The 24,934-nt window shown below is 40.9% G+C and overlaps 1 protein-coding gene across 3 annotated transcripts in view; it reads left to right on the forward strand.

Moving 5' to 3' along the window:
• Window positions 1-15,420: 15,420 nt before the first annotated feature.
• brwd3 (bromodomain and WD repeat domain containing 3) overlaps window positions 15,421-24,934 on the forward strand; it is a 108,053-nt gene continuing 98,539 nt past the window's right edge. The window contains exons 1-7 of one of the 3 annotated variants that reach the window (XM_043704433.1): window positions 15,421-15,615; window positions 15,728-15,786; window positions 15,878-15,907; window positions 16,039-16,098; window positions 21,860-22,010; window positions 23,772-23,870; window positions 24,710-24,870. In XM_043704433.1, the coding sequence (XP_043560368.1) occupies window positions 15,567-15,615; window positions 15,728-15,786; window positions 15,878-15,907; window positions 16,039-16,098; window positions 21,860-22,010; window positions 23,772-23,870; window positions 24,710-24,870 (609 nt within the window). In that variant the 5' untranslated portion in view covers window positions 15,421-15,566. The remainder of the gene's footprint in view (window positions 15,616-15,727; window positions 15,787-15,877; window positions 15,908-16,038; window positions 16,099-21,859; window positions 22,011-23,771; window positions 23,871-24,709; window positions 24,871-24,934) is intronic. The other 2 variants (XR_006313747.1, XM_043704432.1) reach the window with 2 other exon arrangements.

Raw genomic sequence — 24,934 nt, forward strand, 5'->3', positions numbered from 1 at the left:
CAAATGCCTGATAGTGTTTTACAACAAAGAGATGCCATAAAGTCAGTGGAAAGAAAATTGAAGGACATGTTTTCATTTTTTATAAACTTTGCTGTGACAAAACAACTGAAATCAATAACAATTAACAGGTGAAAGGTAGTTCAAATGATGAAGTAAATTTCGCTTTAAAGAGTTGAGACAACAAAGATATGCCCTGAATAGTTACAAGCATTTGCCTAATTTCCTACATAAATGTGGCACCACATGCAATCGCACAGCTTTTCCAATTGGGCCTTTGAGGCGTTGGATCTGCATCTTCCCACCGAATGGATTTGTCCTTTGAAACATGTCCAAAGGCAGCGTATTCTATCCCTGTTCCCAGACATATTTGACCCAACGTGCATGTCTATGCACCTTCTTCACCTGGATCTTTCACTTTCCCATTCAGTTTATTTGGCCCATGAGTGAAGTTTACTGGTAGCTGTATTCCTTTTGAGTTCCCCGATGTGGTGAATACCATCAAAGCACTCACTCTCACTTGGGTCATGTCAATCACATCACATGATGGCACAGCTTTCCAGAGTTCCTACACAGCTGACTAACTAAGAATACCCAGTTTACTATCAAGGGTCCACTGATAAAAACTTTCAGCTCTTTTACATACCTGAGCTGTTCATAAGATTCCCTGTGTTTGTACCTATGAGCTGATCATGTTCTGACCCCAGTTGTCCTTTACTTTTAGTTCTCCTTTCTAACTGCCCGTCACTTAGTCTCTGGTCTTATCCTCCTTCCAAGGTTAAGGGTTGCCAGATCTCACAGACTAGTATTTATTAGTGTCCAAGATAATTACAATTAATGTAAACACATAAAAGTAATTTTCAAACATTTCAAACAATTACAAAATTCACATACACCTTAAAGAAATTACAAATTTTATCATTGCACTCCTATTAGGTTTAAGGTGATCAGTCTTTACTAAGGAAGAAAATACAAGCAATGGGAAAATTCCGTAGTTGTTATACAGTCATACAATCATAGAGACGTACAGCATGGAAACAGACCCTTTGGTCCAACTCGTCCATGCCGACCAGATATCCCAATCCAATCTAGTTCCACCTGCCAGCAACGGGCCCGTATCCCTCCAAACCCTTCCTATTCATATATCCATCCAAATGCCTTTTAAATGTTGCAATTGTACCAGCCTCCACCACTTCCTCTGGCAGCTCATTCTACACATGCACCACCCTCTGCCTACAACTTTGCACCTTAGGTCTCTTTAATATCATTCCCCTCTCACCCTAAACCTATGCCCTCTAGTTCTGGATTCTCCCACCCCAGGGAAAAGACCTTGTCTATTTATCCTATCCATGCCCCTCATGATTTTATAAACCTCTATAAGGTCACTCCTCAGCCTCTGATGCTCCAGGGAAAACAGCCCCAGCCTACTCAAATTCTCCCTACAGGTCAAATCCTCCAACCCTGGCAACATCCTTGTAAATCTTTTCTGAATCCTTTCAAGTTTCACAACATCCTTCTGATATTGCATGCAGTATTGCAAAAGTGGCCTAACCAATATCCTGTACAGCCGCAACAATTGATAAGGAAAATATGTTAGATAGGTTGGTTGTGCTTAATCTGTAATGTAATCAGGACCAGGTGAGGTACCAAGAAGTGTGAGGTATTCCATTTTTTTGCAAGAATAATGGAGAGAAACAACATAAAAGTAGAATTAAAAAGGTAGTGTTGGAGCAGACTGACTTGCAGGTGAATGTGCACAAACCATTAAAGGTGACAGAGCAGGCTGAAAGAACAGTTTTAAATAAAGCATATGGGATCCTGGATACCACATAATTACATAAACATGTCCAGGACGATGCAGCAACAATTCACGAGAATGGTTCCACAGCTGGGGATCTTCAGTTATGTAGATAAGTTGTCGAAGCTGGAACTATCCTTCTTGCAGAAGAAAAAATTGAGAGGGGATTGATAAAAGTTTTCAGAACCTTAGGCATTCACACAGATTAGATAGGAAGAAATAAAATAAAGAACTGTGAACACTGGAAATCTGAAACAAAAACAGAAATTGCTGGAAAAACGCAGCAGGTCTGACATAACACAAGGATGTTGCCAGTGTTGGAGAATTTGAGCTATAGGGAGAGGCTGAACAGGCTGGGGCTGTTTTCCTTAGGAGCGTCAGAGGCTGAGGGGTGACCTTATAGAGGTTTACAAAATTTTCACAGAGGGTGGTACATTTATGGAGAGGAAGTGGTGGAGGCTGGTACAATTGCAACATTTAAGAGGCATTTGGATGGGTATATGAATTCGGAAGGGTTTGGAGGGATATGGGCTGGATGCTGGCAGGTGGGACTAGATTGGGTTGGGATATCTGGTCGGCGTGGACGGGTTGGACCTCTGTTTCCATGCTGTACACCTCTATGACTCTGTGACTCTATAACATTCTGAAGAAGTGTCACTGGACTCAAAATGTTAACTCTGCTTTCTCTCTACAGATGCTGCTAAACAGGGAAAAACTCCAGTGGCCTCCCCACCCTTTGCTGCAGCCATGATTTGTGTAAATGCTTACAGTGTCAGGGCTTCTTCAATTGTTCAGTTCATGAGAAATGTCAGTTGAATGTAGTCTAGTCCATTGTTGTCAAACATTTATCATGTTAGGGCTGAAGCTTGACTGGCCTGACAAGCCTGTCAGAATGAGGCAGTCACACTTAGATGACACCAACAAACTTAACCAGTGCAGGCAGAACAGAAAACAGGGAAAATTATAATGAAGAATATGGAAATTGGCAGAGGCATGTAATTAATAATTTCCAACTATCTTCTCAGTAAAAAAACACAAAAAGCATTCAGAAATAATAGGAAAATAATTGGAAGCAGACAGCATTATCTAAAACCAGGAGACTTATCATCTGCAAATTTGCAGGTCTTACAATAAAGTCACCATAGTCCAGAGGACCATAGGGCTGTTCTGACATTAGAGAGAGATGATTGATAGTGAATTTAACCTGATGGTTACGATGCCTCAGGCAATGGACCATGTTGAGAAGGTAGGACCTTCATGATAACCTCGGCTCATGTGGGAATTGAACCTGCTGTTAACATCATTCTGCATCACAAATCAGCCATTTAAGCTAATCAACCTTACAATATTAAGAGGAGGGACCAATAGTCGCATCACTGATGTCTATGGGATACCAATGGTTACAGATCTCCAAACAGATCTACATCATGCTATCCAGTTCTCAATGCAGTTCAACAAATTATCACTAATGGCAGAGGCCGAAGTCTCTTTGGCATTTCCTTATCAAAATGTTTTTGCTTTTTTTTTCAATGTTGAAAAAAATTTTCAAGCCCTTTAAGGCCTGAGTGAGAATTGTATAGTTTTCAGCTCTGAGGTTTGTGTACGTATGGTTAGATTTTTGTCAGGAACTTTTAGTGACGTTGCCTTTCTTAGAAAGAAGGAGACACCTGAATTTTGATAATGATATATGAAACTACTGTCCTTATTGAGATGCTGGAGCACTTGAATAAATAATACAGTATCTCAATACATATCTATTTAGCAAAGACTTGCATTCACAACACTGAAAGCCTTAGCTCAGTGATGCATTAAACAACTCGTGAACAACATTTGGCCCTTTGATTTCCAAAAATAAAGAGATAAGGTATATTATGTCTGTTATTTCAAAGTTCTTAGTGACATTGTTTTGGAGCAGACAGCTGACTAACAACTGCACCATTGCACAATTCTGTGAATTGTATTTTAATACTTGACCTGGTTAATAATCTGGATTGGGGTGCCCTTTCTGTGGGACATTGTAAATCCATATATCATCAGTGAAAACAAATAAAGTTATTTCAATGAGCTGCATGTAGGGCAGTGGAACAATGTGTAGCTAACACCAGTTAGTGAATGAAGCAATGCTTGAAATGTTGTCCATCAAATCATGTGAGAACAAACCAACCAGCAAAGAGAAAGTGGTGAATTGAAAACAAATTTATACATCAACTGTGTTTTGCCCCAACATTTTTGGCATAATCTTCCATCTTCTGGTGTGAATGTAATTGCATTATTTCAGCCTGATGAACAGCAACGTAAGAGAGGGAAAACTTCCTTAACACAGTCAAGTGCTGCACTCATCATTGTCAGGTACAGATTCTGTGAGATTGGCAAAAAGCTCAAGCTAGAACGTATATATCAACATGCAGGTTGAAATTTTTGTAAGGTATCCAGAGCCGATAAGTTATTTTCAGAACCTAAGCAAAAACATCATTAGATACATTTGGTACTATTGGAGACATGTGCCAAGTGGTATCTCACAGGGATCAGTGCTGGGAATGCATCTATATAGTTTTTAATGATAATCTAATTGTAAATGTTGGGCACATGATTTGTCAAATTTGCAGACAGTAAGATTTGTGTAAGTGTTTCGACTGGAGAAATGCTCATCTACTTCTGATTGATCTTAATGGGTTGGAAGATTGGGCACATGACTGCCAAATTATATTTAACTTGAATAAATAAAATATTAACCATAATAGTAGGGCCAGTGCTCACTGCTGATGCATCCTTCAGTGAAAATTATTAAAGAAAGTGGAGAAACTAAGAAATTTGGGCTTTCTAGTGCATGTATCTCTCAAGGTATACAAATAATGCCATGAAGTGATAAGTACTGCAAATAGATGTGCAGTCAAAGGACAATGAGTGCAAGTTGAGGCATATCAATAGGACCATGAGACTTAGGAATAGGAGTAAGCCACTCAGCTGTTTGAGTCTGCTCCAACATTCAATCAGATCATAGCTGATGTGATTGCAATCTCAAGTCAACGTTCCTGCCAGTCCTATTGACTCCTTTGTCTATCAAAACCTTTGCCTCAGCATCTTCCCCAAGAAAGTAGATTGGAGTCTCTTGTGGTACAATAGTGGTGTCCCAATTCTGAGCCAAGAGGCCCAATTCCAAGTCCCACCTGTTCCAGAGGTGTATGCTATAATGTATTTGAACAAGTTTTTTTTTAAAAAGGTATCGATTTCGAGGGTGACTTGTGGTACGGTAGTACTGTCCCTACCTTGGGGCCAGAAGGCTGGAGTTCAAGTCCTACCTGGCCCAAACATGTATTGTAAGATATCTCAAAAGACTGATTAAACAAAAAGACAGACAATGCCAGTGAATTAGTTACTGAGTGCAGTAATTTGCAACTTACTTCTCAGGGCCATTGGACAACTGTCTTCCCTAAAACATCCTTGCATTCTCTTTAGTCACTGTCCTGTTCCATCCTCCATCCATGCAAATGGGCATTGCCAGACACCCAGCCTCAACACAATATTATGGCTCCTTCTGGACCACTTCAGCCCTTTCAGACATCAGTTTGGAGCTCAGAGCCACGTGACTTACCTTCTTCTGCCAGGTTGTTTTGTCTACAGGGATGCATACTCATCCACATATGATGCATCTTAATGTTCTTGACTTTATGTTCTCAGCTATGACTCATTTGGCATTTACTTGGAAGCTGCAAGTCTCTGTGGTTTGCATTACTTTTCAGCACATAAGCTATTCACTCCTAACTTACCAATCTCTGTGGCTTGCACTGTCTTAAAACACGATGAGAAAGGCAGGTAGCTTGTTATGATTCAGAGCACTGAACCACAAGTGGTGGACAGAATGGCACTGTGCTATGATAATGTTATACTTAGAGCATATGCCAGTAATTTATGTAGTAAGCATATTCCATGTGCTTCAACCAAATAGTCGTATCTAAGTCAAAAGGGACCAGTCCTTAAAAATGTCAAACAGGCTAACACCCAGTCACGGGGTGCCCTCACAGTCAATAAAGTGGCTTGTCCAAATTCTGTTCGGGGTTGACCACAGTTAGTTTTGTGCTTGATCCTATTAGAATCTAGGGATTCATGTCCTCATAGTCCAGGGATTGGGCCACGGATCAGTCCTGCAAGTCAAGTGAAACCAGTGTGAGGGGATCACAGGTACACCAGTCAAGGTACTGTAGACACCTTGGCTGGGGGCTGACCAAGTCTTAGGCGGGGCTGTCCTGGCAAGTCAGTCTGAGTTGTGCGTGCAAAGGTCAACAAAGGCACAGACTCTTATGAAGGCAAGTATCCAGCCTCAGGTGACTATCTGTGTGGAGTTTGCACATTTTCCCCGTGTCAGCGTGGGTTTCCTCTGGGTGCTCCGGTTTCCTCCCAAAGATGTGCAGGTTAGGTAGATTGATTAGATTAGATTTTTTTTTAAATTACATTACAGTGTGGAAACAGGCCCTTCGGCCCAACAAGTCCACACCGACCCACCGAAGCGAAACCCACTCATACCTCTACATTTACCCCTTACCTAACACTACGGTGTAATTTAGCATGGTCAATTCACCTGACCTGCACATCTTTGGACTGTGGGAGGAAACCGGAGCACCCGGAGGAAACCCACGCAGACACGGGGAGAATGTGCAAACTGCACACAGTCAGTCGCCTGAGGCGGGAATTGAACCCGGGTCTCAGGCGCTGTGAGGCAGCACTGCTAACCACTGTGCCACCGTGCCGCCCACCGTGCCGCCCATTATGCTAAATTGCCCATAGCATTAGGTGCATTCGTCAGAAGGAAATGGGTCTGGGTGGGTTTCTCTTCGGAGAGTCAGTGTGGACATTTTGGGCCAAAGGGCCTGTTTCCAAACTGTAGGGAATCTAATCTAATATAAAAAAAGTATCATACATTTACAAAAAGTGCATTATTGTTTCAATGGTGTGTCATCTAGGCCACCTAAATGTTCTCACTTAATATTTTCTTTCTTTCCAATCCAGACTTTCACAGCTAGGGTGAAGGGAGTCAGCTCTGTAGGGGGCTGCATGTGGGTAAAGCAGCTGGGCAGCTTGGAGTGGCCTGAGAGGATGTTTTTGCAGGTCCTGTGTATCAGTGCTCCTCCGTATAGATGCCTGTTGGCAGCACACTGCCTCTTTGAGAAAAATGGGCATCTGGAATAAGATGAAGTGCCTTGTCCCCTTCTCACCATACCATTGATACTGAGCAGCTATGGCAACAATGACAGAGCACAATAGAGTGCAGGTCTATGTGCACATCAGCAAAGGCTGAGTACGCAGGACCTGGCTTTCCATGGTGATTACCAATCTGTCCACGGTAACAGCCAGACGCACACACAGTGGACCCAGTTAGGTACTAATAATGATGGTGGGCTTAGAGTCACAGATGTACAGAAACAGACCCTTCGGTCCAATCCGCCCATACCGACCAGATATCCCAACCCAATCTAGTCCCACCTGCCAGCACCTGGCCCATATCTCTCCAAACACTTCCGATTCATATATCCATCCAGATGTCTTTTAAATGTTGCAATTGTACTAGCCTCCATCACTTCCTCTGGCAGCTCATTCCATACATGCACCACCCTCTGCGTAAAAAAGTTGCCCCTTAGGTCTCTTTTATATCTTTCTCCTCTCACCCTAAATCTATGCCCTCTAGTTCTGGACTCCCCCATCCCAGGGAAAAGACGCTGTCTATTTATCCTATCCATGCCCCTAATGATTTTATAAACCTCTATAAGGTCACTGCTCAGCTTCCGACGCTTCAGGGAAAGCAGCCCGAACCTGTTCAACCTCTCCCTATAACTCAAATCCTCCAACCCTCGCAACATTCTTGTAAATCTTTTCTGAACCCTTTCAAGGTTCACAACATCTTTCCAATAGGAAGGAGACCAGAATTGCACGCAATATTTCAACAGTGGCCTAACCTCCTCCATCTTTTGTTCCACTTTACTTAATGCCACTGACTAACTTGACTGCTATTCTGTACCTGTCTGTGTGATTTGACTCAGTCATTAATAGCCAACTATAGGATTGTCTTCTGCTTGCAGCTAAGCAGGCTTCTGGTCGCAAGCAGTGCTCTGAGAACCAGACACCCTGGAGCGTTTCTTCCATTACTAGCTGCAGAGAGTTGTCATTGATATGCACGCCTGACTGTGCTTCCAAGTCTAAAGTACAAGCGAACCCATTGAAGTAAAAGTCTCAGAGTTGGTACAGCATCCAGGTGAAACCCTTATTGCTTCATCGTCTGAGGGATGAGTGGCTTCCCCCTCAGCGATAGAAGTGGTGTTGAAGTTCAGCAGTGCTGTCTTCTTCTCTGCAGAGATTTTCGAGGTGCCACTAGAATCTGCATAAGAAAAGAAAGGAAATTAGTTATGCAATAGAGATACAAGTTTATGCAAGAATAAGTTAGCATTGGTGCTAATGGGAAAGTAGCACAGCAATGAAGTTTGTTTGGTTGGATCATCATTATCTGGTTTCCCATGAAAGAGTTGTCCACATTTGGGTTATGAATCTAATGTCTCCCACTCTTCTCGAACTGGTTGTGAGACATTCCTTTCCTGCAACAAGAGAAGGTTCAGGGTGTGAGTGTAATAGAAATGGATGGGAAATCCACTAGTAATGATACAGGGGCTGGACAAGATGGTGAAGTGTCTACAGTGGTTGAACTCCCAGTGAGGAAGTGCACAGGGCAGGAAGGGTTAACAGATTGGGAGGATAAGAGTTGGTGAGTGGTCATGCTGCATACAATGGTGACAGCTGTGGTGCATTAGTTTTAGTGAGAGACATGTGCAGTGGCAGAAGTCGAGGGAGTAGTGGGTTGTGAGTATGAGGTAGAAAAGGGAAAATGGTGGCATTCACCCTTGCAGAGTGAAGAAGCTAATTAATTTTTGGGCACTGCTTGGTGTTGCATGTATCTCTGGAGACTGCACTGACCAAGACCACTATCTCTGTCCAGGCTGCAAATAGGGTGAGGCCTCCTTTTCAATCAGCCGGAAAAAGCATGGCCTGCCTTTCTGCCACCCTGTTCAACAGCACTTCCAAATACCTCTAAGTGAAATGGGGTGTCAGCTTCCCTTTCTGGGCTACTTCCGTGTTAGTCGTGGTGCAGCAGCACAGTGTGAAGCCCAACCCCTGGTTTGTAGCATCTGAAGTGATGTGGAGCAGGCACTAGTGGCGTGAACTTCACAAAGTCCAAATAGCAATGAGCACTTCTATCTCTCCTGCTGCACAACTCCATTAGATGGGAGCAGAAGAGGTTAGTTGCATAATTGATGAATTATGAGAATAATCAACATGAGATATGTTGAATCTCATGAAAAATAAAAACTTTGTCAAAAAGTGGGGAAATTATATCAATTTTTGATTGTGTAAAAATAGACTATTAATTTTTGATATCCGTCATCTTATTTTAATTCCTGGAACCTTTCATGGATTAAAATAATTTTAAAAAATGATAATGCATTGACTCAAGATGACTGCAGTGGTCACCTTGAACAGGTTAAAAAAAAAGTTATGAAACTTGTTATTGCTTAGCATGTAGCTATCATGCTTAAAACTTAATCAGAGCAACATGAAGGATGAAACCATTACAGTTTTCTCGAGTAACAGAAAAGGCTTTTATTGCCTAATATCCCTGTCCCCAAAAAATGACATCAAACACACAAAAACATTGTGACTAAAAATACAGAGATAGACAGGGAAACAATGTCTCTGACACAGGCAAAGTCATCAGCATCTTAGTTGAGAGTATGGTGCTGGAAAAGCACAGCTGGACAGGCAGCATCCGAGGAGCTGGAGAGTCGACGTTTCGGGCATAACCCCTGATGAATACAACCGTGGGTGGGATTGGGTTAACGTGAGGGTCACCATGTCTTAGGTGAGGGGAGAGATTGAGAAGGAAAGGCCTTGATAATAACCTCAGCAAGTGCTGGAGTTGAACCCGCAGTGTTGCTGTGTGTGACTCTGGAAAGTAAACCAGCCATTCTGACAGCCAACTAGTATGTACAAGGAGTAAAGACAATTGTAATGTTGTTAGAATCCTTGAGGTGTAAGAATGATACAAGTCCTGAAAGAGTGAGAGAGAGAGAGACAGAGAGGATAACTTCCAGTCTTGCTTGAAAATTCATTTATCCTGGTCTCTCCTCTGATGCTCAGAATCAACTATTCATAGAGGTCCATTTGTATATTCCTAAGTCTGTTCTTTGTTTTCCCCTGAGGTTTAATACTCCACAGACAATCTTTCATCTCAAAGTGTAACTTCGAGAAAACTATGAATCAATTGGGATTGAGACAAGGTGGGGGGAGGGGAAATGAGGAAACGAGAAATCTGAGTTCATCCCTTGTGGTTGGAGGGTTCCGAGATGGAAGATGAGGTGTTCTTCCTCCAGCCGTTGTGTTACTATGGTCTGGCGATGGTTACTATCTCCAGCATCTGCAGTCCTCACTTTCCCCTCGATAATTTCAGCTGAGACTGATCATTGTTTATTGACGGTTTTATCAGTGTGCCACAAACCAATCAGGCAATCATGTCAGCCTTTTGTGGACAGTTTTTGTCATCCTTAGAACTATCTCTAATTCATTAAATGTCTCAGGGCAACGATCCATCAAAGTTGCAAGGCTACATAGATACATAGACATGTCAATGCTTGACTTCTATTTCTGAACTTGCTTTGAAGGTCCATGTAGCAGCAAGAATAATTATAGGGAAGGTTGATCTCAGGTATTACAATTAAATGATGGAAGTTGAATATTGAAAAACCATGTTCACTATTATCCTAACAAACCACCTATAAACAAGATCTGGTCTGACTGAAATTAACATTTTATCAACGTTTAATAAAATCAACATTTTATCAACATTTAATGTTTAATTAAGATAAATGCGAGGTGCTGCATTTTGGGAAAGCAAATCTTAGCAGGACTTATACACTTAATGGTAAAGTTCCAGGGAGTGTTGTTGAACAAAGAGACTTTGGAGTGCAGGTTCATAGCTCCTTGACAGTGGAGATACAGATAGACAGGATAGTGAAGGCATTTTTTGGTATGCGTTCCTTTATTGGTCAGGGTATTAAGTACAGGAGTTGGGAGGTCATGTTGCGGCTGTATAGGTTAGATCCCTGTTGGAATATTGCGCGCAATTCTGGTCTCCTCCCTATCGGAAAATGTTGTGAAACTTGAAAGGATTCAGAAAAGATTTACAAGGATGTTGTCGGAGTTGGAGGATTTGAGCTATAGGGAGAGGCTGAACAGGCTGGGGCTGTTTTCCCTGGAGTGTCAAAGGCTAAGGAGTGACCTTTTCGAGGTTTACAAAATCATGAGGGGCATGGATAGGATAAGCAGACAAAGTCTTTTCCCTGGGGTCGGGGAGTCCAGAACTAGAGGGCATAGGTTTTGGGGAGAGGGAAAAGATATAAAAGAGACCTAAGGGGCAACTTTTTCATGCAGGGGGATGGTGCATGTATGGAATGAGCTGCCAGGGGAAGTGGTGGAGGCTAGCACAATTGCAACATTTAAAAGGCATTGGGATGGGTATATGAATAGGAAGGGTTTGGAGGGATATGGGCTGGGTGCTGGCAGGTGGGACTAGATCAGGTTGGGATATCTGGTCAGCATGGACGGGTTGGACCGAAGGGTCTGTTTCTGTTTTGTACATCTCTATGACCTCTAAGACTCCAAAAGGAAGGATGTTGTGAAATTTTAAATGTTTCAGAAAAGAATAACAAGGATGTTGCCTTGGTTGATAAATTTGAGCTATAAGGAGAGGCTGAATAGGGCTGGGGCTGTTTTCCTTGAAGCATCGGAGGCTGAGGGGTAACCTTATAGAGGTTTATAAAATCATGAAGGGCATGGATAGGATAAATAGTCAAAGTCGTTTCCCTGGGATGGGGGAGTCCAGAACGAGAAGGCATAGGTTTAGGGTGAGTTGGGAAAGATAGAAAAAGAGACCTAAGGGGCAACTTTTTCATGCAGAGGGTGGTGCATGCATGGAATGAGCTGCCAGAGGAAGTAGTGGAGCATTTAATTGGTGCAACATTTAAAAGGCATCTGGATGGGTATATGAATCGGAAGGGTTTGGAGGGATATGGTCCGGGTGCTGGCAAGTGGAACTAGATTAGGTTGGGATATCTGGTCAGCATGGACGAGTTGGACCGAAGGGTCTGTTTCCATCCTGTATATCTCTGTGACTCTATGACTGATACCAATCATTCAGAGCTGTATCTCAAGTTGAGTTACATCTTTTGGGAAGTTTCACATATTGAAAGACGCCTGCAAATTATTTAGCTTGGGGAAAACAATGAAATCATGGATGGGCATGCACAAAGGAATTCTGTTTCAGACAACTGCTTCTGGATCAGAGCTGGGAGAGCAATGATGGATTTATAACAGCAGAATTGGAAGGCTTGAACTCTTTATCCCTGCCTGTCTCTCAAAAATAGTGTTTAGTAATAAATCTAATTGGAGAAATTAGTGAGAACTCATTGAGAACTCAAGGGTATCTCCAAATGTTGTCACTGCTGAAAGATACAATTAATAATTAAGCAGCTGTGATCTCAGGTTAAAACCCAATACCTCAAGGACTCTTACAAATTTCTTTTAGACTACTGTTTCTTGGTATTCTTTTTTTGCTCGAGACACTTTCCCCTTTTTAACTTTAAACCTGTGTTTGTCTGTGTTCTATTATGATGTTGTGCTCTATTATTTATCTTGGGGTTAGTAAGTAATACAATTCTTCTTTCTTCCACTTAGGAAACCCTTGTAATAGACTCCTTAATTTTGACTCATATTACATTTTAACCAAAGTGTAATACACCAAGATGGTCAGTGGTAACCTCCAAGGTGTTGACAGTGGGGGAATTCAGTGATGGTAACGCCATTAAATATCAAGGGGTAATGGTTAGATTGTCCCTTACTAGAAATGGTTATTATCTGGCATGACTGTTACTTGCCATTTGTCAGCCCAAGCCTGGATGTTGTATGACTTGTTGCATTTGTATACATGCACCAATATCTGAGAATTCAAGAACGGTCTGAACATTGTGCAATCATTGGCAAACATCCCTACTTCTGACCTTATGATGGACAGAAGGTCATTAATGAAGTAGCTGAAAGTATTTGGGCCTAGAATATTGCCCCAAAGAACCCCTGCAGAGATGCTCTGGAGTTAAGATGACTGACCTCAAACAACCCCAACCATCTTCCTACCTACCAGGTGTGACCCCTGATTCCTACTGACTCCAGTTTTGTTAGTATTCCTTGATGAGTCACTTGGTCAAATGTGGCCTTGATATCAAGGGCTGTCACTCTCATCTCAATCTGTGGAATGATACAGCCAAAGATGACTTCAATACTGATAACGGTGATAATCCAAAAGGTGATGTCAATCAAAAAGTGCACTGGGACAAGCCATTCAGTTTCCTGCATGTCCTGTTGCTAAGCTGTATTCTTTATTGTGAAATAATTGAATGAAACTGTGTAAGCAGATATTTATGGTATTAGTTTTGCTACAATATGAATTGACTTTAGTACACAGAAATTAATGTCTACTTCCATGGAGACTAGCATTCATTTATAAATAAACTTGACAATTAAAAAGTGCTTTGTGCACTATTTTTGGAGTAGGGATGGTGGGAACAGAATTCAACACAGAATCTGTGACAGTGAGATGATCGGAGAGAATGAACTTCAGTCTCTCCAAAAATGTTATTACTTTATGACAATATATTTACCAAGCTTTCATATGAGTGTATATCTATCGTAACCATTCAGTTGTTTGGACCCAAGGACAACAGGATAGAAAAATGAAGATGGTTAAGAAAGCCTACATAATGTTTTCTTTTTTCAGTCAAGGCAGAGAATATGTGAGAGAGGTTGCTGTAGGACTGTATAAAAGAATAATTAAGCCACAGCTGAAGTACTGCAGGCAATGAAAAATTGTAGTTAGGAGGACAGATTGGTTGGAGTTGTGTTCTTTGGATCAGAAACTGAGTGTGGATTTAATTGTGCAGAAATGGTGAAGTGGCTTGGAAGGATCCATTTCCATTAGTCGAGAGGAAAAGTCCAGGAGAGCCATAGATTTAATTGGGAGAAGGATTGGAGAGAAAGAATGTTGTCAACATTTCGAGAGGATGAAACCCACTGCCCAAACAAGATAGGCAATGCAAAAATAGGTTGGCACAGTGGTTAGCACTTCTGCACTCACAGTGCCAGAGACCCAGGTTCAATTCCCACCTCAGGCAACTGTCTGTGTAGAGTTTGTACATTCTCACAGTGTCTGCGTGGGTTTCCTCCGGGTGCTCCGGTTTCCTCCCACAGTCCAAAAATGTACAGGTTAGGTGAATTGGCTGTGCTAAATTGCCCATATTGTTAGTTGTAGGGGAATGGGTCTGGGTGGGTTGCTCTTCAGAGGGTCAGTGTGGACTTGTTGGGCCGAAGGGCTTGTTTCCACACTGTAGATAATCTAATCTTAAAAAAAAATCCTCATAATATTATATATAGCATTTGGATAGGCACCTGAGCTGACCTAACCTCCTTCGTGCAGTAGTCCCACTTTTGCACAATAATTTATTTTTGTCATGCAATAAGTCCACAGAAGCAATTGGTGAAGAGAATTAGTCATCATGTGGGTGCTTGGAGGCTGGTTCGATTGGGCTGCGGGTGAGTTGGGATGGTGGCAGGCAGATGTTAGGTGTAGGGGAATGGGTCTGGGTGGGTTGCTCTTCAGAGGGTCAGTGTGGACTTGTTGGGCCGAAGGGCTTGTTTCCACACTGTAGATAATCTAATCTTAAAAAAAATCCTCATAATATTAAATACAGCATTTGGATAGGCACCTGAGCTGACCTAACCTACAGCTTCTGAGCAGGACTAGGCTCTCCTGGCACGGACTGTTTCTCACCTGGCACAGACAGTAGGGCTCATAAGGCCTCCTTCGTGCAGTAGTCCCACTTTTGCACAATCGCCCTTAAAACTATAATTTATTTTTGTCATGCAATAAGTCCACAGAAGCAATTGGTGAAGAGAATTAGTCATCATGTTGGAGGCTGGTTCGATTGGGCTGCGGGTGAGTTGGGATGGTGGCAGGCAGATGTTGGGGATGCGGGTCAGATGGATAGTTACCTGATGGCTAGCACGGACCTAATGGGCTGAAGGGCTGATTCCTTCCTCCCCCTGCAACCACCTCTCTCGAACTCTCTCCGCGAGAGGAACCGCAGGGGCTAACCGCCGCCAGCTGACGTCACCACACACAGGCCCCTCCCACCCGGCCGACTTTCATTGGTTTGACCGTCACTTTAAAGACCCGCGGCGCCGCTTCCTATTTGCCCTTCCGACTGCCATTCACTCGCCGCTCGCGTCAGCGCGTTCCATCCACTCGGCCCCCTACAGTCTGACGGTGGAAAAATGTATCCCTCCGCCCAAACCCTTCCACAATCTCTTCATACCCAACAGCAAAACAGGGGAATCCTCACTTCTCTCTCTCCAGCGTAACCGTCGCTCGATCGGACCCTTGCCGGTGCGACGGCGGCTGAATCAAAACAAGAGCGGGGAAGGGGAGAAGGCGGAAGTCGTTGGGGGATTAGTTGACGGCGGAGGAGGAGGCTGGTGCGTGGGAGAGGAGGGAGGGTGGGTGTAATGCGGCCGCCGAGCCCTGAATGGCGACGGAGGCCGCGGAGAGAGGCACCGAGGGACCGCCAGAGAGCAGCGCCTGAGCACCGCGGCCGCTGCTGACAACAACCCCGGCCAAAATAAAAACATGGACGGGAGGCGAACCGATCCCACCCGAGTCTCTCAATTGGAGCAGGGTGGGTGCAAGCATCGGCGATTATTATTATTATTATTATTACTGTATGTGATCATCATTAGGAGCTGACTTGTCTAATCGTTTTCTCTTTCTCACCCCCCGGCCGGGTGCAGAGCTGTATTACCTGATTGCCCGCTTCCTCCTGTCTGGACCCTGTCAGAAGTCGGCACGGGTGAGTGGATCGTGTTGTGTGGAAAGTGGCTGCTCTTTTTAATGGATTTCTTTTTTTAAAAATAAAAATAACCTCCCTCTTTACTTCACAGGTGCTGATCCAGGAGCTGGAGGAATATCAGGTATTTTTTTAAAATTAAGGAAATTAATATTAGCTAATTTTAATCTTCGGAGCCGAGTCCACCACCACAATTCTTCTGTCTCTCTCTCTCTCCCTTTCGTTTTAGTTATATTGTCTCTTTTTCTCTCTCAGCTGATGCCGAAGCGTCTGGATTGGGAAGGCAAGGAGCATCGTCGGAGTTTTGAGAGCCTGGTGAGACTTTAGGACCCCTACCCCGTGTATTATATAAATATATATACACACACACACGCACAAACTTTTTTTCCTTCCCCCCCCCCCAAAAAAAAATATTCTCTTCTCTTTATTTTTCTCGGTCAAGTTGAATCTCCCGCAAAAAAAAAAGACACCAAGCATCAACCCTGGAAATAGGAACTTAAACCAACAACGTTTTGAATGGTCACGGCCGGCCCTTGAGAGAGGGGTGGGGTAAATGTACCTCCCCATGGTAAATCGATAAGAAAGTCGCCGGATTAAAATAAGTGGTGATTTTTAATCGAGAAGGAGCCAAGCTCTTTTATTGTGTGTGTTTTTTAAGGGGGGGTTTAGGAAGGTGGAGCGTGTAGGGAAATGGACGTCCGCAAGCAGCTCGTCCAATCGAGGAGCGGCTCTCATCTGTTGCCTGGGCTGCCTGCAGTGTGACGCCGTCTCCCATTGGCCGGCTGCCGGACCGGCACTTGATACAGGAAGCTGCTGTCGAGCACGTCTGCCAATTCATTAGCATTGCTTTATACTGACTGCACATAATAGACAGCTGGAATATCTTACAGCAATGACTGGCCCATTGTTTGCCATCTTTCTATTTCTTTTTTTCCCCCCTTCCCCATCTCTTTAACCTTCTCTTCCCTTCCCTCTCCCCCACTTATCATTTGCTGCATTGAAATTTGTGCTGCAACGCTTAAAATTATGTTCCTCTTTTAAAACCTTTTTGTGCTTTTTGTTGTACCACTCATTGTTTCAGAAATAGATAATTGCTAGTACAGTATAGCTTGGAAACTATATCAAACATACTTGGCGGGGTATAGAAGTTCTATTGCTTTTTGTTGTTATCCTGTTTCAGGTTTTCATAATAGCATTGTTTTAATTGCAATATTGGCTGGCATGCTTATTTAGCCCTTTTTGGTTCTGTTGGACTATGTTTTTTTTTTCAGTAATAATTTTGTTCAATAGTGATTTGTTTTCATGGCTTATTTAGCCATAAAACCACTATTTCATTTTTATTGTATGGTGACATAGAGAAATTTATTATTTGAATTCAATTGGTTTGGTGAGTTTTTTTTCAATTATTACATCTTTATTTCATAGTATAGTCAATTTCCTGTGCAACAGTTCCATGTTTTCAAACCAGACATGCTTAAGCAATTCAAGCCCTTCAGTTTACATTTAAATAGTAAATATATTAGATTTCTTTGCAAGCATGTTTACATCTAAGGCTACTGAATGTGTGGTGGTTGTTAAGGCAAGAAATGAGTGACTGAAGAGAAGTTGTTTATCTGGATTTGAGAAAGTTGAGTGTTGTGGTTTGATCGAACAAAAGTTTAGTTTGGTCCTAACTGAAACAATTCTGGATTAGTGGTGCTGGAAGAGCACAGCAGTTCAGGCAGCATCCGAGGAGCAGTAAAATCGACGTTTCGGGCAAAAGCCATTTTACCTAGTTGATTTTAACCCTAACTGAAACAAGCCTGTTCGTGCATTTCTGACACGTTAAAGACCTCTTTTTTGACCTTCTATGTGCTGGCTGGCATTGTTCTACTGGCAGTCTAGCTTAGAGTGATGCTGGAAAAGCACAGCTGGTCAGGCAGCATCCGAGGAGCAGGAAAATCGATGTTTCGGGCAAAGGCCCTTCATCAGGAATGAAGGCAGGGAGCCTCCAGGGTAGAGAGATCCCTGTTTTCATTCCTGATGAAGGGCTTTTGCCCGAAATGTTGATTTTTTTTCCTGCTCCTTGGATGTTGCCTGACTGACTGCGCTTTTCCAGCACCACTCTAATCCGGACTCTGATTTCCAGCATCTACAATCCTCACTTTTGCCTTGTTCTAATAGCAGTTTGGAGAGGTGAATGCTAAAGACAACTTGGATACAGTGGAAGCTCTTCATTATGAAAATAAAACATGAGATAGTAGAGGGCATAGTTTTTTTTTAGTGACTTGATTGACTCAGTCACAGTGACTGAGTCAATCAATGTTTGAGATTTCTGACATACTGTGACCATGTAAGCCATCGAAGATTGATTGCAATAGGAATTGAATTCTTTTTGCCACAAACTTAAAAATTTGGTTAGTGAATCATGAATGAGGTAATATAGCCAAACATCTCTTGTAAAGTTTTTTCTGAATTAGCAAAATCAAAATAGAAGAAAAGTAATGTATTGAGGAAAATTATGAAAATATGCAATGTGCAAGTTGGGATTTGTTAAATGTTGTAGGAAACTATGTATTTGGTTTTTAAGCTTGCAGAAAATTTTACACTTTGATGTTTGCATTCACAGTTGCTCCTAATGAGCTTGCTAATGTTCAACAATGAGGAACCATTGAATTGAAATGTGGTTGCATGAATTTTAATTTTATATCTAAACATCTGGTGAAGATTGATACAGACTATGAGCTTTGTTTTTGCGCCCTTTTTTATATGTTAATATGGTTTATGATTTTGGTACAGCTTGTTGATTACGCAATAAGTTTTGAGGCATGCTTTTCACTCCTTCTAAGAATGAGCTGAGTAGTTAAAAGCAAGCATACTGGAAGATTAAAGGGCAATTGATATAGGTGAGATAAATTTGAGAAGTAATTAAAATTTTGTATGCCCCCTGTTCTCTTGGTATGACCAAGGTGTTCATTGTGTACTTTCCAAAATGCAAATTTTACAGGTTGGTTATAATATATTCTTAAGTTAACTTGTATTGGTTGACCAAGGAAAAAGTGACACATGAATCCAAATAGGTCAAGTCTGCAGTCTATTTTGTATTCATATATTTTGTGTGTAGTTTTGAACCTTTTGAGCAACCTCTGATCAGAAATTGTGGCAGAATAGCTTACCTGCTTATGATTGAATTTGATAGTTACATATGGTTTGTTAATTCCTCTGGTTGTGATTTCATGATTCTGAATTTGGTACTCACATATTAATGCTGTAGTGTAGTTGTAAAGATGACCACTGCCTTTTTGTGGCAACGGTTCTCAATTTTAAAATGTGGGGCTGAGAAGTTTATGAACCCAGCATTGATCTTAATCTGAAGGTTGCATTTTTTCCATAACTTATAGACCTTGATATGAAACTGAGATCTCTTCCTAAATGTTTACATTAATATGAAGAAACTGTACTCAATAGCATGTTTTAATTGGCGATCAGTACCTTTTTGTTCAATGCATGAATTTGTCTAAAAAGTAAAGTTTTGCTCAAAACAATGTAGGCAAGAACGCTCAACTTTTAGCTCCTTTTGGAGGCTGGCAGAAAATCTTAAGGTGGAATAGTTTTTCTTTTTAATGTGTGGGCTGTCAGAACTTTTTGCTGTGTTTTAGCATTAGTTTTGTTCTGATGTTGGCATTCTTTCAGTCTTCTAAAAAAACTTAATATGTTTAAAGATTCTTGTATTTGTGTGAAGCAATTTGGGATGCTTATCAATGTGAGAGCAGCATTATAACTCCAGGTAGATTTGAAATTCTGACTCTGAAAGGGAATTTCATATGACAGTGAAGACAGGATTATGCGAGGTTGCTTTTCCGCTTGCAACTGATGGTAGTACTGGACAAGTTATATCCCGGAGTAGGACCATGAGTTTTATTTTGCCATTTGTTTACTGTGGTGGTCAGTCACTGAAAACATTCTCCAGAGACTCTGTCAGTTTACCTTGTAACAAAAGGACATCAATATTTATTATGCCAAAAAAAAAGCCACAAACATTGTTACATAATAGGAGTCTGATGAATGGTCACTCCTGTCTCAGGTAAAACTCCTTGTTCAGATGGCATGGCTGTAATCTGATTCGGTTTGGTAAGTTTCTGTGCTTTCATTCCATGCTATTTTCTTTAGTTGATTTCAATTTACTGTGGCCCTTAAACATGCTACTAATTCACTATTTAACATGTTCCTTAAATACATGTGTTTAACAGCATGCTGCTCCTGGATCTTTCTTCTAATCAACATTGAGCATCTCCCCTTCCACCTGAGTGCTTTGGTGACTGTTAAACTAACAACATCTTTTCTGTTAATTTTTTGTCAGACTGAACAGGTTCCTGAATTGATCTACTTCTGGAACCTCTTTTCTGCTCCTTTTGAACCTTTTCATACAATTTCCAGTAGGCAATCTCAAAGCATGTACATTTTGTGCAAGGTGAATTATAACTCCGTTGTAGGATGAAACTACCATTTTTCACCTGCATGATTGTATGTTTCTACTACCCATTAAAAATAACTAATCTATTGGAACAATTTTCTTTGAGCCAATTATGTAGAACAGTTTTGTGTGTAATTTATATCCAGGTGAACTGCAGTAACATTTGTCAAGAGGAATTGTAGTGGATAGCATATATAGAATTTCCTTTGGATTTCAATGGGCTCCTCTGTCTTATGTTTTTAAATTGCTGATTGTGGATTTACTTGCAGAATAAGCTCTCATCTGATATTGGAATCAATTTTCTGTTGTGGTTTTGAGTCCACTGCATCCTATACTAAGTAAGCACAAATACATTTCTCTTAGAAAACATCTGTCCAGTGGCTTGGAACAAAATGAAACTCAGGCTGAAAGGTTACTGCTAAGCTGTGAATAAAGACTATTTTCTTCAAATTAATTCAATGTAACAGTTGTAAGTTCTGAAATCTAGGAATAAGGGGCAATTCAATATACTGTTAAGTTCAGATCTTTATTTGCAACATTGTAAGTTTTTTTGTCAGTCAAAAAACGAAAACTCTTGATATCCCATGGTTAGTTGCAGTTTGATCCATATATTGCATGGCACTACCTTGGTCTGTCAGTTTTAGTCCATTCTAAATGGATGCTACTCTGAAGGGCCTTAATCCTTAGCAGTGTATTGACCTACACAGTCATTCCAAAGGAAATTGCACTGAAGGTTATTATTCATATTAAAATATATAACTTTTGATCAAGTAAGGAAACCTTTCTTAATGACATTAGCCTCTCAAAAGTTGCAGTCTAAAATTGGCGGCTGAGTCAAATGAATGTTGTAATTCACTGTTAAGGGTGAACCTGGGAGGATTGTATAAATCAAATGCTTTCTTTTCCAAGTTTTTTCCTTCTCTTTGATTTTTTTTCATTTTAGTCATGCTAATACCTATACTAAGATATCATTTTGACTTATGTGGATTTATTCCATGGGGCAGGGCACAAATTTAATGTAACATTGTTGTTAAACTAATTGTTGATAGATTCATACTTCAGGTAGACAGTTGGGTTTATTGAGACACTAGGATGAGAGAGAAATGAGGGGCAAAATGTAGCCAATAGGAAAAGAGAAAATATTGGAGAAATTTAGCATCTGGTGGAAAGAGAAACAGGTCATGTTTCAAGTCTGAAATGAGTCTTCAGAACTGTTCTGTAGAGTCATCATCTTGAAATGTTAACTTTTTTTTATTCACAGATGCTGTCAGTCCTGAGTTTCTCCAGCATTCTCTGTATTTATTTTAGATTTCTGGCATGTGCAGCCTTTTTTTTTGAGATATTGTTAATCATATTGATGAAAAGATAAAACAATTTATTTGAACTCTTGAAATGTATTTACTGATTATTCCATTCTAAAATTTGCTCAGTCCCTGCCTTGTATACCCTGAATAAAATATTTTTGAGAATTAACTCAAGATGTGAAAAGCTTTCAAGTATTTGGAATACTTGCAAGTAATGTAGACTAAGTTATTTTGAATTTAATTTTCTGTTTCTATAATTTGTTATGTGTTAAACCATTATTTGTCTAAATCTCTTTTAATGTAATTCAATTTGTTTTAGGTTTTAGCCAATAAACACGTGTCTTCAGATCACTTGCTGCAAATGTGTCAGAGAATTGGCCCACTTTTGGATAAAGAGATCCCGCCCAGTGTCCCTGGAGTGCAGACATTACTGGGAGTGGGACGGCAGTCATTATTGCGAACTACAAAAGGTACGTCAAATGGAAATTTCGTTCATGTACAGTTTTAGTGTTCTGATATTGAGTCTTAGCTTGTAACCAACTAATTGTGTCCAAGTTATTTTATGCAAAACCAGATACTACTTAGCTAATATTTACACTTTTATGGTCTTAAGGACTCAGTAAATTGAAAAGATTCGTAAAATGAAAAATCAGAATTGGTGTAAGAATCCTCATTGACACATCAGTCATTTATTTTGTGATTGCTAGTAGAGATGAAAAAATACTTTGTGCCATCTGACAAATTTATTAAAAATTGTCTTTTTTTTCCCTTGTGTTATTAAAGTAGCTTCTACCTTAATATAGCAGGTCAGGCAGCATCTGAGGAACAGGAGAGTCGACGTTTTGGGCTAGATTGATTCATGATGAAGGGCTCCAGCCCGAAACATTAATTCTCCTGCTCCTCGGATGCTGCCTGACCTGCTGTGCTTTTCCAGCAACACTCTTGACTCTGATCTTCAGAATCTGCAGTCTGTACTTTCTTAATATAATTCATTCCTGTGCATTAATCTGGTACACTTTCATTTACATAAATGATTTGGATGCAAGCATAAGAGGTACAAGTTAGTAAGTTTGAAGATGACACCAAAATTGGAGATGTAGTGGACAGCGAAGAAGGTTACCTCCGATTACAACAGGATCTGGACCAGATGGGCCAATGGGCTGAGAAGTGGCAGATGGAGTTTAATTCCGATAAATGCGAGGTGCTGCATTTTGGGAAAGCAAATCTTAGCAGGACTTATTTAATGGTAAGGTCCGAGGGACTGTTGCTGAACAAAGAGACCTTGGAGTGCAGGTTCATAGCTCCTTGAAAGTGGAGTCGCAGGTAGATATTATAGTGAAGAAGGCGTTTGGTATGCTTTCCTTTATTGGTCAGAGTATTGAGTACAGGAGTTGGGAGGTCATGTTGCGGCTGTACAGGACATTGGTTGGAATATTGCGTGCAATTCTGTTCTCCTTCCTATCAGAAAGTTGTTGTGAAACTTGAAAGGGTTCCAAAAAGACATACAAGGATGTTGCCAGGGTTGGAGGATTTGAGCTATAGGGAGAGGCTGAACAGGCTGGGGCTGTTTTCCCTGGAGCGTCGGAGGCTGAGGGGTGGCCTTAGAGGTTTACAAAATTGAGGGGAATGGATAGGATAAATAGACGGTCTTTTCCCTGGGGTGGGGGAGTCCAGAACTAGAGAGCATAGGTTTAGGGTGAGAGGGGAAAGATATAAACGAGACCTAAGGGGCAACTTTTTCATGCAGAGGGTGGTCTGTGTATGGAATGAGCTGCCAGAGGAAGTGGTGGAGGCTGGTACAATTGCAACATTTAAAATGCATTTGGATGGGTATATGAATAGGAAGGGTTTGAAGAGGCATGGGCCAGGTGCCGGCAGGTGGGACTAGATTGGGTTGGGATATCTAGTCAACGTGGACAGTTTGGACTGAAGGGTCTGTTTCTATGTTGTACACCTCTCTTACTCTAGGTGAAATTATTTGAGTCTTGCAATATTAAATACAACCTCTGCTTAAAATTCTGTAAGTTGTTAACATTGGATTAAAAAGTGAGCGATATTAAATTTATATACAATTTTTTATTTCAAAGATAAACCTGATTATAAAGCTTGTATCTTGCCCAAAGCTCCATTTAAGGAGAATGGTTAAGAACTATTGTCCAATTGTTTTTCATGGGTTTAGTACACAGGTTTTACTTCAACTCACCTGCTTCCGTTGTAATATTTTCTTGCAGATTGCAAACGTGTAGCATGGAAAGGCTCTGCCTCTGCTGCCCTTCATCGTGGCAGGCCACCAGAACCACCCGTGAATTATGGGAAGTCTCCAAATATCGGTAGGCCAAAAAAAGCAACAAATAAAGCTGTTTTAAAGCACTTCCAGGTTGATATGCTCATAATCTTTCAGTTTTTCAAGAAGTGATAGTTATGTGGTGATGAATTATGGGAAAACGAATGTAAAGCTATTGTTGGAGCAAGAGTGACAGTATTACTTGGGTTTTGTGTGCATTATGCAATACTTAATGTTCTCTAGCTAAATGATGTATATAAACTAATGGATCTAAGATTCCAAATGTAATTGCTTTGCTTTCTAGGTTAGTTGGAGGTAATTATTTTTTAAGTTTCTCAGGTCACACCTTTTTGTTTTTAAAACTGCTGATCAATGTCTTCATGCTGCCAACAAAATTGTGAATAAAACTGCAATATAAATTGCATAATGGACATATGATAAGGAAAAAATGCAAACTAGATTTTGGTTAAATTTTAAAATAACATGCTTTATGTATATTTTCTGTTCTCCTTTGTTTATTCACAAAGTAATTCTCAATAAAGTACTAAGTAGAGAATGAAACTTTTTTTAAAAAAAAGTGAAGCTATCTTAGTATTTTGCTCCTTATTTAAATTGCTAATAGATTATCGTTCAGATAATTTTGCCAAAGGTTTTTTCAGTTTTCTGGCTTTAAAGAAACTCCAAAAGCTCTAAAGAGCTCATTTAATTAACAAAACACGAGAGAATGGTAATTTAGTTTCATGGAAAAAGCATTAGCTAATGGAGGTTCATAGCACAATGAAGAGTGAACATCAGCCTTCCCTCCTCCCCCAGCCCATTTAATTTGAGGAAAATTATTGCATGCGACTCCATAGATATTCATCATCTCACTATTTGGCATTTCAGTGAGCATCATCAATGCCAAGCAGTTAACAGGATGTGGACGTCGCAGCCATGTTTTCCCAGTTGTTGTGTACCAGCATGTGAAAATGTACAAAAGGATACTTGGGCATCTTTCCTCTGTGTACTGTGTAGCATTTGACCGTACAGGGAGGAGAATTTTCACGGTGAGAAGACCATCGAGTATTCTTTGTGAGCAATAAATGATCGCTATATATATGCATTTTCATA

This window comes from Chiloscyllium plagiosum, chromosome 15 (genome assembly GCF_004010195.1).
Source record: "Chiloscyllium plagiosum isolate BGI_BamShark_2017 chromosome 15, ASM401019v2, whole genome shotgun sequence".
NCBI classification, from domain to species: domain Eukaryota; kingdom Metazoa; phylum Chordata; class Chondrichthyes; order Orectolobiformes; family Hemiscylliidae; genus Chiloscyllium; species Chiloscyllium plagiosum.